This window comes from Actinia tenebrosa, unplaced genomic scaffold, assembly GCF_029948245.1.
Source record: "Actinia tenebrosa isolate PJP-AT-01 unplaced genomic scaffold, QUT_ActTen_1.0 PGA_scaffold10__47_contigs__length_13832649, whole genome shotgun sequence".
Lineage (NCBI taxonomy): Eukaryota > Metazoa > Cnidaria > Anthozoa > Actiniaria > Actiniidae > Actinia > Actinia tenebrosa.
In genome coordinates, this window is record NW_028292570.1 from 9492004 (window position 1) to 9505433 (window position 13430).

General features: G+C 36.8%; 3 protein-coding genes across 3 annotated transcripts; 1 reads left to right on the forward strand and 2 right to left on the reverse strand.

Moving 5' to 3' along the window:
• Positions 1-3049: 3049 nt before the first annotated feature.
• On the forward strand, positions 3050-6976 carry LOC116308543 (1-phosphatidylinositol 4,5-bisphosphate phosphodiesterase zeta-1-like). Its single transcript, XM_031718993.2, has one exon. The coding sequence runs from the start codon at positions 3155-3157 to the stop codon at positions 5555-5557; it is 2403 nt and encodes an 800-aa protein (XP_031574853.2). The 5' UTR covers positions 3050-3154; the 3' UTR covers positions 5558-6976.
• Positions 6181-10679, reverse strand: LOC116308544 (transmembrane emp24 domain-containing protein). The gene is made up of 4 exons (XM_031718994.2): positions 10410-10679; positions 9226-9415; positions 8362-8472; positions 6181-7851 (listed from the first exon to the last, which is right to left on the reverse strand). Exons 1-4 carry the CDS (start codon positions 10593-10595, stop codon positions 7727-7729), a joined length of 612 nt encoding a protein of 203 aa, XP_031574854.1. The 5' UTR covers positions 10596-10679; the 3' UTR covers positions 6181-7726.
• Positions 10680-11210: 531 nt separating this feature from the next.
• On the reverse strand, positions 11211-13419 carry LOC116308540 (large ribosomal subunit protein uL18m). Its single transcript, XM_031718988.2, has 4 exons — positions 13111-13419; positions 12312-12543; positions 11737-11824; positions 11211-11351 (listed from the first exon to the last, which is right to left on the reverse strand). The coding sequence occupies exons 1-4, from the start codon at positions 13407-13409 to the stop codon at positions 11281-11283; spliced, it is 690 nt and encodes a 229-aa protein (XP_031574848.2). The 5' UTR covers positions 13410-13419; the 3' UTR covers positions 11211-11280.
• Positions 13420-13430: the final 11 nt, after the last annotated feature.

Below are 13430 nucleotides of genomic sequence, written 5' to 3' on the forward strand. Positions count from 1 at the left end.
CGCGCGCTTTAAATTTCTGCTCCAGTATTGAATACTATACTTTCTCTTGTTTTTAGTTACCTAAATTCAATATAAAACTTCATATTTGTCAACATAACAGCATGTTTATTGGTTTAAATAGCCGAGGTGGCTTGATATTTGATGGAGGCCATGAAAAAGGAATCGAAATACTAGATATGCGCTATGAAGTGAGTCTGTTTGAACAACGAACAACGGGGGTCGTAATTCTTTTTCAAACAATTTACTTTGCTGATTGTAGATTTTGTTATATTTTGATCTAATTCAAAATCAGAAATTGTGCTTCCGTCAAGTAAATACTAGGAAAAGCCGTTTTTTTTGGGAAAATGTATTATTTTAAATTATAAAGATTAGGGTATTAATTTAATTACAATTCAGTTAATTCTGCTTCTCAGTTAAAACGGATTAAAGTAAGTACTAAGGAAATGCTCAAAAGAAAATATTTTCACGCAAAGATACGATTGGGTTACTTTTGGCATGGTTTCATACTTTTTGAATTTCAAGATTATAAATTCTCTTCGAATTCCTCGTAACAATTGATTCCTAGAATTTATTTAAATGAAGCAGGAAACAAGCGTCCAGTAATGGTAACGGCTGTCATTGTCATCTACTGTTGCCAAGCAATAATTAAAGCCATCATGTTTTTGTGCTTTGTATTCAGTAACAAGTCAATACTTCAATATCTAGGTTCTCTTTAGAATGATCACTTAGAATAATGCTCTTTGAGTCTCTTCATTTGCATTTAGGGAAAGTTCATTTAATATGCCGAGAGGGGAGGGGGGATGAAGATATGTGGGGGCTACTGAAATGTTTTGAGACATGTTAAGTCAATATTGTTATATGGTAGTGAGGTGTGGGAAGTTGAGATGAAAAAAAAAAAAAAAACCCTTAAATACGATCCACTAGAATCAGTTCAAGTATTATTTTTTAGTAAAAAGGCCTCTAATAATGCATGCCGGTCAGAATTGGGGCTCTTCCCATTGAGAGTAAATGCTAAATCAAGGGCAATTAATTTAATTTCTGGAGAAAATTTATGAATTGTGATAGCGAAATTACAAAGCTGTCATATCAAGTAATAAATGACTGCCTCACTGATAGTTCTAACAAATCAATGTGGACTGAAAAAAATGAAATCCATTTTTGATAGATTAGGCCTTGGATATTTAAGGCAGCATGATTGTTATGAAAAAGACAGAAGATCGGTGGATATCTGTAACAAAACTCATTAAACGAAGAATCGAAGATCAGGAATTTCCATGCAAATTTGGCTTGGCGACTTATATAACGACGAAGGACGAAAAGCCATTCACAAAAAAATAAATTGAGAACGTATAGAAGGTTTAAAACAGTCTATAAGCAAGAAGAATACCTTTGAGAAGTTAGCAACATCAAACATAGAATAAGTCTTACAAAACTCAGAATCAGCGATCACTGTCTTCAGATTGAAGTGGGCAGATACACTCGACCATACACCAAACCCAAAGAAAGGCTATGTCCTGTATGTAAGGTTGGTGTAGAAGATGAGGCACGCTTCCTTCTAACGTGTTCAAATTATATTGTAGAAAGGAAAAATCTTCTGAATAAGATAAAGGAGGCAGCAAACTTTAAAGTAGAATGGTTAAGCGAAGAAGAGAAATTCAATGTTATCATAAACCCCAACAAACCAATCCAAAAAATAGTTGCTAAATATATACATGACTGTGTTAAAAAGAGGGTTAATCTAAAGCAATAAAACCTTTCACAAATAATTTAACTTATTAATATTTTGGTGAAAAAAGGAAAATACATATATATAGATCGATTGGCGGTGATCGCTGATATTATTATAAACAAGAAGTCAATATATATTAGTTTATTGAATTATTCTATATTTTTATTGGCAGCAATCCAATGTAAATATGTTTATACGGAGCCAGTAAAATACGTTGTCTTGTCTTGTCTTGTCATGAAAGGCGAAGGGGGGGGGGGGGGGGGGGGGGGGCTATAAAAAATTGTCATTCGTACAAGCCGAGAGGATCTCAATTCGAATTTGAAAATTTCATAGTTTTTTTTTGGAGGGGGAGGGGGGGGGACTTCGAAAATTGAGTTAAGTTCTAAAGGGAAGCCTGAAAAAAATAAGGGTTTTGCGGAAGAAATTGTTATCCCCCACCCCACCCCCCTCGGCATATTGAATGAACTTTCGGCTTTGAGTTGAGTAATATCCTGTCACTTTAAATTCTAGTCAGTTAATATAACGGCGGCTTTTCATAAACGACTGGGGAAAAAAAAAAAAAAAAATGATGCACTTATGAAGTTGTATTGGTATTTGTTACCTCCCCTCTCACGACAGAACAATTGCCCTATTTCACTATGACGTCACTGCTTGTTGATGTGCATGTGGGGGATAGAATCGCCCAATCCAATAGAAAATTCAATAATATTTGCTCCTAGCGAAACAGTTTAAGAGGAAGTTTTTTCCAATAATGAGCAATAATGGCAAAAAGCGCAAAAAAACTAGACTTTCGTATGAGTTTTATTTTCCTTTTGGGTTAACACTCAAAACCTTTTTTAAACATTTAGGAACTGATGTACTATGATAAAATGCCTGTTAGAAGCGGTATTGTCAATTGTAAAAAGATGTTTTGTTGCATTTGTGTTTAGAATGTTGCTTTGTCAGGCTTTTTTTATAGAAAACATATGGGAAATAAGCAATTGAAGGCCTAAACCTTATTTTCGAATAAAATTTTAATTTTGCTTTGGGTTAACGCTTTGATTCCACTTTCATCGGTCATCTCCACTTCCAAACAAGTTAAACTTTCTGAATAACAAGATTTAAATGGCCTGGTTTTCAGATATGATATGTGTTAATATGTACTAAAAAATATTCTGAGCGTTTGCTGGCTATTCTACTTCTCTGATACTGGTTGATACGGGTTCTAAAACAATTTTCGGTGAATTTGCGTTGATTTGACCCCCTCCGACAACCATGATCCTTTGCGTTTAAACAATAGAGGTACGTTCAAACTGTCACGTTCCCCAGAGACTGGTGACACGTTTGTGACTTCATCACGACACAAGCTATAAAGCTACACGTCCGTTTTAGTTTTATGTTTGAACTGAGGCGAAAGCTTCAACGTTGAAGAACCAACTGATCAGAATGGAGTCTAGCGTATTTGTTCAACCATGTTGGAAAACGATGCTCGAAAAATCACAGGAAATGCAGAAGTTGGTCATCAATGCAGGGTCACTTGTAGAGACTGATAGTGGTAAACAAAGCAAAGATTTAGTAGAGGTATTGCTGGTTTTGGCAGAAGATATGCAGAGCATTACTTATTCATACCATCCAAAGAACCAAAAAGGAAAAACAATTGACATATCTTCAATTTCCTGCGTGTTGAGCGGAAAAAATCTTCCAGATATCTTGCCAGATGATAAGAAATCACGGTCTTTCTCTCTTGTTGTTCAGAGAGAAACGTTTGTCTTCGTGGCGCCGACCGAGGCGGTTGCAAAATATTGGATTTTAGGTCTACAACGCTTGGTAGATAACCAAAGATTATGCCATTTGTACAAAGAAAGAGAAAGAGAGTGGTTCAGAGAAGTGTTTCAGAAGTTTTCATCGTCTGCAGACCATATTCTCAAGTTCACTGATGTCCTCGAAAAAGTTCTCAACTCAGATCGGATGATGATAACAGAAGAGTTTTACACTCAGAAACTGAAAGAATTTTTGAAAAAGAAGAAGTTGAAATATAAACCCAACGGTTTCTTTTCTACTAGAGAGCATTTTGAGGAATTTTACAAATACACTTTTGAGAGAGAAGAAGTAGTCAACGTATTTAGGAGGACAGCTTCCAACGGAGTCCTCGTCACGCCATTTGATCTCAAGTACTTCCTGACAAAAGAGCAGTTCAAGGGACATGTCACGCTCGAGCGTTGCGAGGAAATTATTCGTGCGTTCGAAACCACGAAGACCGGGAGAGAGAAACTAGAAATGCAGGTTGAAGGGTTTACACGCTTTCTACTTTCCAGAGACGGAGAATTATTTAATAAAGCTCATGATCAGATTTACCAAGATATGAGTCAGCCCTTACCACACTACTACATCGCTTCGTCACACAACACATATCTTTGTGGACAACAGCTAAGAGGGGAGTCTAGTGCAAAAGCGTACAAAAAAGTGATTGAGAAGGGCTGTAGATGTGTGGAATTAGACTGTTGGGATGGAACCGATGGAGAACCAATAGTATACCATGGCCACACGCTTACAAGTAAAGTGTTTTTCAAAGACATTGTGAAAGCCATTGGTGAGAGTGCTTTCAAAACGTCACCATATCCAGTTATCATGTCACTTGAAAATCACTGTAGCATCGAGGCCCAGAAAAAAATGGCAAAATACCTCGAAGAGATATTGGGCGAAAAAGTCTACAAGATTCCAGTCGATCTGAATTTAAAAAGCTTTCCATCACCGGAATTTTTCAAATACAAGATTTTAATTCGTGGGAAGGTGGATAGCATCGAAGACGACGACGAGGAAGACCTTGATAAACAGGAAACGGGTGATGAGACCATGGTTGAAGATGCAGCGAAAATGAAAGAGAACTCAAATCCATCAATCAAGGTGACCACATTGCCGGAAAATGACGCGAATCCGTCGTCTACTGCCTGTGCGCCGCCAGCTGTAATTCCATCTCCAGTGGCAAGTCCATCAACAAGGCGGAGGTCCAGTAGAGCCAAAAGGAAGGTCACGAAGGAATTGGAAGACTTCATTAACTATATTTCAAATAGCAAGTTTATAAGTTATGCAGAATGTGCTATGAATGGGAAGTTTTACCAGTCGTCATCGTTTGGTGAGAAGGATATGGAATATCACGTGCAAAACAATGCCGAAGCCCTCATTGGTTACAACATTAGGCAGATAAGTCGTATTTACCCGGGTCGGTTGAGAATCGACTCCAGTAATTACGACCCGCAGAAGGCCTGGAATGTTGGATGTCAGATTGTGGCGCTCAATCACCAAACCAACGACGAGCCAATGCATTTGTATTATGGGAAATTTCGTCAAAATGGCAGAGCAGGGTACATTCTCAAGCCCGTCTTCCTCAGAGACCCATCATTCAAGTTCAACCCACTCGACGTAAGACCAAACAAAAGCAGCAAAACGTTAAAACTGACAGTCTTGAGTGGGCAACAACTTCCCGCCCAGGTAGACATGTGGTCCTTCACTAAAGATGAACCGGATCCTTATGTTCAGGTACAAGTACGTGGAGTTCCAGCTGACGAAACCGTCATCACTACCTCCTTCAAAATGGACAATAGTTTCAACCCAATATGGAATGAGCGCTTTGAAATCAAGGTCCTGGTGCCTGAGCTAGCAATGGTGAGGTTTTCTGTTTGGGACAAGGATATTGGAATAGATGATTTCATTGGACAAGCGACGCTGCCTTTTGAGAGCATGCAACAAGGATATCGGCATGTTCCACTCATGGATATGAACAATGAGGCCATTCCGTGTGCATCGATTTTCGTTCATGTTCTCATTGAGGACCTCATAGTCGGGGACTAATTTTGTCCTCTTTCCTGGAAAAGGGCTGACTTATAATCCGACAACTTGCAGCTTTATTTGAATAAAGCTAAAGAAAAAATTTCAACATCGATCCTAATTGATCGTAATCCGAAGGTGTACAAATGCGTTGCTAATGGGGCTGTTTTGCAATTTGAGGAACGTCGTGTCATCAGTCAGTTGACATTTTAAGAAACAAAAGAAATTTGATCACTTTTCACTATTAGCAAGTAAAAAGGATGCTATACAAGTATTAAAGGTATTCTCTAAAACAAACAGCCCCATGTTAAGATAAAGTACATGGTGCATTAGAAGTGATAACTAGCTAAAAACTAGTGTGGGCTGCGTCGGCGTTCCTAATGAAACAGTAATGATAAAAGGGTAAATTTTACACCGTGAAAAGATGAGAAAACTTACTGACGTTTCGGAGGACCCTTTTATCATTACATGACGCATTGTTGTCTTGCCTTGGTTCAAACATCCTTTTCTCACCATGCCTTATATGGTGTCTTTCTCACCATGCCTTATATTGTGTCCTGAAATAATGAAGCCAAACCACAATGCGCATAGCTATTTTATCAAACGTTTCGTAAAAGGACTATAGAAAAAGAAGCATGGCTAAAGTCTCAGTTTGTCAGTCATATTTAATAAAATTTGTTAAAGAATTTACGTATCTGAAACATAGAAATGTCAGATCCAAATTAAATAAAGCATGTACTAACGTCAATACTTTAAAACTAAAGCAGATACAACAATTGCCCAATCCGTAATACCAGAAAATGAAGTATCGATAAGATATTTCACACGGTTTTCACCAAATCTTTCCTAGAAGTCAATAGCAAGATAAACGTTCTAGAGTTGCTTGGACATAATCTTCTTTTATGTCACGATAAAGTCAATTTTTACTCAAAAGGATAACGATACTCAGCCTTACTGGTGTTTCAAGACTCTTGTAAAGTTGAATATTGTTTTCCTCTTATTTTCAACATACATTTATTATTTTTATACAGTCTTTATACTAATGCAGTCCATAACAGTTTTCTACACCCTAGATGTTTGTTTAATGTTATACCCAAGTTTGAAATCAATATTCAGTTCTTAAGTTGGTTGCACAGATATTAAAATAATGGTCTATCAGTCGCCAGTCATGATCACAGGTGAAATTAGCTTAGTTCTACCTCATTTCTGGCTAAACGTTACAGGTCAAAATGACCAGCAAGGTGAAGATTTGACCGGACAAGTCCCAGTTCTGGCGGGATGTCTGGTCGTTATTTCAAGCCCTGGTTGCATAGCTTTTTATACTTAAAAGTATTACAGTACGACTACTTGGACCATGGCACTAAATAAATTTGTTTGGGTGGCCTTAGGTTGAGTAGTTGCACTGTAAAGAAAAATTTAAAATAAAGAAAAAGATGTTTTGAATTTGAGACTATTGATACCATACAGACCAATCATAGACAATGAATATTACCACATGTTCATTATACAGTGTATAAATATTACCAGAGTCACAGATTTTGGAATATAGAAAACAAGAGAAATCTTAGGCCCCGTCCACACTATGCCGGATAAATTTTGTTTCCACAACTTTCACACCGAAACTAAAAAAAAAGTTTTCCATCCACACTTGAAAACAGATCAAATGTTTTGCATCCACACTAGTCCAATCAGAGGCAGCAAGAAAAACTGTATTGCACATCACGCTTCATGTCAGCATGTGTTCCTGATTCGCCCTGACTAGTGTGGACAGTAGGCCTAACCGAATAAGTAAAAATTCGGATTCAAATTTATCCGGCATAGTGTGGACAGGGCCTTAGAAAGTATATGTAATAAGAAATATTTCTGGAGGTATGGAATGTAACACAACATCAAGCTTGTTACATTTCAAAGACAATACTAAATAAATTTAAAACCATTTGAGAAAAAGCTAAATAGGCGAAGGTTAGTCATTGATTTCATGTAGGGAATACTGCAAGACTTTGAAAAGCTTTCAGTTGACGCCAGTCTTGATGATGACTAATGCCAACAAGTTTTTATGATGATGATGACGACGACGATGATGATATCACCAAATCAGACATTTCATTCTCAGAGATCTAGGGTGACTGGGTCTCTAAGGATGAGATCTTGGACTATATTTCTTATTGGCTATGAAAGAGTATTTTCTCCAATTTAGACCACTCTTCGTACTTCGAAAAATCTTTTGAGATAGTAGACTTGTCCAAGGGTCATTGCTACAAGAACGAGGGATTCAAAGAACGACCACCATACTACACGGCTGTTGGTGTTGTCGTTAACTATGTAAAGAAAAAAAATGTGATAAGTCATTTACAATCAGAGATTGTATAACTTCTAATTTCAAAGGTTTTCCCAGTTTACTTTCACTGTCTGTCTCTTACTTTCACAAGTCAAACAGTCTGTTATCATCCCACTGTTTGAGCCAGGGGGTACTCCACCAGAATTTGGGTATGGGTGTTCTGCTGGGATTCTGAAAGGGGTACCCTGTTTTTGATAAGAAGCTTGAAAAACCATACCCTGTTCAGCGGATCATCCCCGTATAGTCCATATATGGGAGTACCCCCCCCCCCGGGGTTACATGATTGGATTAAAAAACAATAGATTGGTCATCCAGACAACTCCATATGTGACTCATACTTTGTATTTTCATGTTTTGGCTTTCATCCCTCGAATTTATAAGAAGTCCAAGGTACATGTAGTGAATTTTTTGTAGTGGAAGCCGAAATCCAGATTTTTTGCAGTTGTCAATAATGCAGAAACATTAAAAGGGCTCTGATTTCACAACTTACTTGATCGGTGAATCCTTTCTCTTACTTCCATGTATTCCTGTTCATGTTTAACTCCTGTCATGGCTTCACCCAATTGTCCTACCATTTCACTCAACTTATCATGACTTGCATCTGAAATGAAAATAAGATTATGAGAATGAGGAAAAATGAATGAAAGGTCCATTCCCAATTTCTATGTCCCTTAAATGCAATAATCGTATGTCACTTTCAGGAAATGCAGAGAGGAAGGATTAAAGTCACCTAAATGTTTGTACATATCAGCAACCCCCAATTTTTAGTGTTATATATACTAGATTACATATTTTGAAACCAAAGAGGCTCCCCCACCCACCCCACTTTAAATGGTTATCTGTGATCCCTGGCTTTATGCATCTTCTAGTGTAAAGGGAAATGAAGAAAAATGACAAGGATTATAATGGAATAGGTTAGTGTATGATGAAAAAAATTGTTTTAGTTGATTGTTATTTCAATGATGATGATGATGATGATAAAAATAAAAATAACAATGGGATTAACAGTGGATTCCACAGAGTGGCTCTTCAGAAATCTTTTGAATGATCCAATAACAAAAAGTGACAATACAGCTGTATTGTTTAAATCGTTGGCACATTAACATCACAATGACAATGTCCATATTATAAACATTACATTTGCCTATAGAAGTTTTGTATTATCATGTGCCAGCACCCATGATATAGCTTGGGCTGCCTGCGGTTAGATGGTAGAATAATAAAATTCCTTTGCTCTTGGGAATTAAATTCCCCCTCATGTAAAGCGATTGCATAGTTCCTGCCATCTAACATGGCTGCCGTCACGTAATGGTGCAAAAACTTTATAGCACATTAAAGTATAGTCATGACTTACTGTCATCTTTGCTGGTGTCTTTTGGTGCTTCACCAATGTCCATTGAAAACTTAACTATCTTAGGAGTCATGGTAGACATTTTGTTACTGAAGCAATAATTGTATACTCCATCCATATGTGCAGCAAATGTATATTTTCCATTAGTTTCTCTTTCTCCTGAGTAGATAACTTTTTGATCAGGTCCTATTATCTGTAAACAAAATCAAACCTAAATTTATTACAGTACTATATCAAGTAACCTGGACGAGAGGTTTGTATCTGGAAAAGAGACCCTATATTTGATACTTTGTGATTGGTTTATAATGGAAGCCATTTCATGGTTACCATACCATGTTCAAAGCTCATTACAGTAGAATAAAAAATAAAGCTACGCAATGTCAAAAATAGATAATCAAACAGAAGAGTTTTAAGTAGTTTTTTGAATGTGTTTGAATCCTGTTTTTCACTACTATTTTCGACATTACGTGAACTCAGTATTTGCAAGTTGCCCATTGGAATTTGATATTTCACTGCTGCCAGTCAAAAATATTAAAGATACCAAGTACTTATTTTTGATTGACAGCAGTGAAAAACCAAATTTCGGCGTGCAGCTAGTAACTAACGAGTTTGCATGATATTGAAAATGGCAGTAATGTTTCTCCAACAAATGTACTCCCGATGTAGCAAATGTTTTGGTGTTTCTGCTACTTTCCATCAAATACTTTATTCTTAGTTACTTGTAGTAAATTTTTGATTGATGGAACTCAAAAACTCAGACATAAAGAAGCTGTGGATGTCGGCACAAACATGAAAATATTTTATGTCAGAATATTTTCTAAGCACACATCATTACAAGATGCACTGGGCTGAACAGATATGATTTATCAAATGGATGAATAAATTTGCATCTGCAGGTTCTAATAATCCACAGGACAAAAATAAATGCTCTCTTTATAAATAAATACAAACAAAACTAGTAAAGGAGAATATTAAAAAGATTAGTTGAAAATAATAAAAATAGAGTTGGTATTAAACAAGAAGACTACTACATCTTTATGTTGTTTAACCCGGGGTGTTTAACTAATATTTTTTTCTCCATAAACTTGACTATTACAAGGTTAAGACAAACTTAATTCACAAAACGTTGGACAGAGCTAGTAAGGAATAAAAATAGGTAACATAACGAAGAAGTAGTGAAAATTTACCTTCACATCGATGTCTAGAAAACCACCTTCTGCTACCTCAAAAATAAGACCCATCTTTGTACCCGAGGTAACTCTATCGTGAAAGCATTCCTCTCCATGTGCATCGATCGTAATAAAATAACAATACGAAGATCTTAATAGGAAGAGAAATGATACGCAACAGTAGAGTATGTTTATCGTTGTCATTTTGGACGATTAAAAGGAAAATATCGGGTTAAAATCCGGCGTAAAACTTTGTATCTTTTGTCCAAAGCGCCACGTCGATTTAGACCACCACAACTACGCATGCGTAGTATACTAGGCCTAGTCTCTTTGCGGTATTAGATAACCCAGGAATCCCGTCAAATTAGAACCCGTCGTACATACTATATTTCTATATATATTTCAGCGGACAATGCATTGTGTTATTTTTATTATACCACGGATAATTCTGAAGCAAGAGATACAAAGAGTTACTTTCTGTATTATTTTCAATTAAAAGGTCAGGATACTTTTAAAACTTTTTTAAAAAAAAGTCCCCAAGAATTTTTTTTGCAAATGTGCAACCAACTCTTTTAATTTTTTGTTACACTTTACATATATTGAGTTTAAGATTTATGAGTATTGATTTGGTAAATGGCATAAAACCAATATTGAAAATAATGTAGATGATTAAGCCCATTCATTTCCAGCCCAATTTTCTTTCTATTTACTGTTCACTTTTTTATGAGATGGTTTAAAATCTTCATTATTAGAGGTGGAGGAGGAGGAGGAGGAGGAGGAGAAGAAAGAATTCTCCAATAATCAAACATCAGGATGGTCTAAAACCAGAAACAAATATAATTTTATAAACACCCATTAAAAATAATTACAAATACAGGAAGGAAGGGTCTTAAATGTATTTTCTCTTCTCAGAATCTGGCATTCTTTTCCATTTCTTTTTTGTCTTATTGGGCCTGAAATCTGAATAAAAAATAAAAAATAAAAAAATAAGTATAGGAAATAAGAAAAAAATGCAACTTCAATTATGGAAACAACTGTCAAAGACAGTTCACTCGCAATTTGGTCCCCCACTTCCAAAAATCCTGGCAATGCCCATGACTTGCCTCTCACCTCTGGGGTCTCTGGTCTTAATCTTGGACTTAGCATCACACGTAAGCAGAGATTTTGGGCCTCCTTATTAAGTTTAGTTTTTTTTCTTAAACTTCTCTGTTATTCCTCCCTTCCCAAACCCAAGCACACTAAATTTCAATTTAATCCATGATCAGCCCAGAGGTTGTATCTGGGTTCAATAACACTTGAAGTTTGAAGGTTTGAAGGCTCAATTAAGTTGTCCACGACACCTTACCTGAATAAAAGTCTTGTAATGGAATGACTGCTTTAGGTTCATTCAGTGTCAAACCTCCCTTTTGGATTGCTTTAGCAAATGATTTAACCTGGTTGAGTAAATTTCAACAGAATTCATGTAGGAAAATTTACATACTACATTAATCTTTTGTGTGTGGGGTAATCATTCCGCAGTGGACCATGGACCATGGAGTGTGTGTGTGTGTGTGTGTGTGTTGGATGGGGGGGGGGGGGGGGGGTGGTTGGTTAATCTGGGGGGATGACCCTAACACCCTAAAAAAAATTAAATTGAGGATTCAGAAATGCAGTTTTCATTGCTGCAGTTTTGAAGGGCCATTGTAACATATTAATTGCATTAAAGTCAAGTCAGAGCTTAAGCCAATTCATAACAGAAAAATCCCCTCCAACGTCCCTTTCTGAGTTTGATTAACATGATTCATTCTGGGTCAATCATATTTGTACCTAAGCTAGACCACAATGCACCATGTTTCCTATCTCAGAAGTGTTCTATAGAGAAGGAATAAATATTTTTGGAATTAGCCAAAGAAGGTAATTTTACTACAGTTACCAACTAACCCTAAGTTTGTGTTTATCACTCCATCGTGGTTCCCAGAAAACTCTAGTAAAGCCTGCCTCTAAGCATCTTTGAGCAAGTACTCTGCCTATATTCATGGCTGCCGCTAGATCTGTTGTCTTGTAAAGCTGTCTTGTGATGGGGAATTCTGTTGTGGATGCCAACACCAATACTGTTCCACTATTGTGCTGGACATATGCTTTGATGTGACGATTAGAGACAATGAAATTTAATCTAGGAAAAGTTTTGCATTCAGTTATTCAGTATTCTCCAAAGTTGCTATACTTTTTTGAAAAGAGTTATACTATTTATAAGAGCCTTATAGGGATGGATTTCCTGCCTATATGCACTATGGAGATCATAAATAGGGCTAGAAATAATGCTTGCCAAATTGCCGGTCATGATGACTGTCCAAATTAGTTTAGCTACGTCATTGCTTGTTTAACGTTATTGGTATTAAAGTGGCCAGTTTGGCAGAGATTTGATTGAACAAGTTACAAATATTTCCAGACATTTTCCCTTGACTGGCATTTATTTTCAGTCCTGACAAATAAATCATATATATCTTGTTATTTATATGAAAGTAACACCCTTGGCCAGAAAAGTGTGCATTCCTCATCATCCATTATCACTGCGTTTTCAGTGAAATTCGTAAAATCCTGGGTTTTGATACGGTCATGCCCAGGAAGGGGGAAGGAGGGGGGAGGGGAAGGGAGGACAGTGATTTGAAGAGTTGATGTATTTCCAGATGCTGTAACAAAAATAAACCAGTTCCATGTTCTCATTTGTACTACTTCTTACTTGTTGTAATAATCCCTCCTTGAAAACTGTGTTCCATATCCTCGAGGTTTGTTTCGCCCCTCATACTCAACGTTCCTAGGGTTGCGGTTCACGAATTCTGCTCTCAATGGTGGACTTGAATCTCTGTCATTTTCTAGCTGCACCTTTTCATTTGCCTGGGATAAATTACACCTAGGTAAAGTGTGGAAGACCCGCTTTACTAAATTAGAGTTGCTTTGTGCAGAAAAGAGTTTATGTAGCGTAAAAGGTGGTTTAAAATGTCGACATTTTGTGAGTTTGGAAGTCGAAGAAGCCGCCATGTTGGATTGATTGCCATTGCG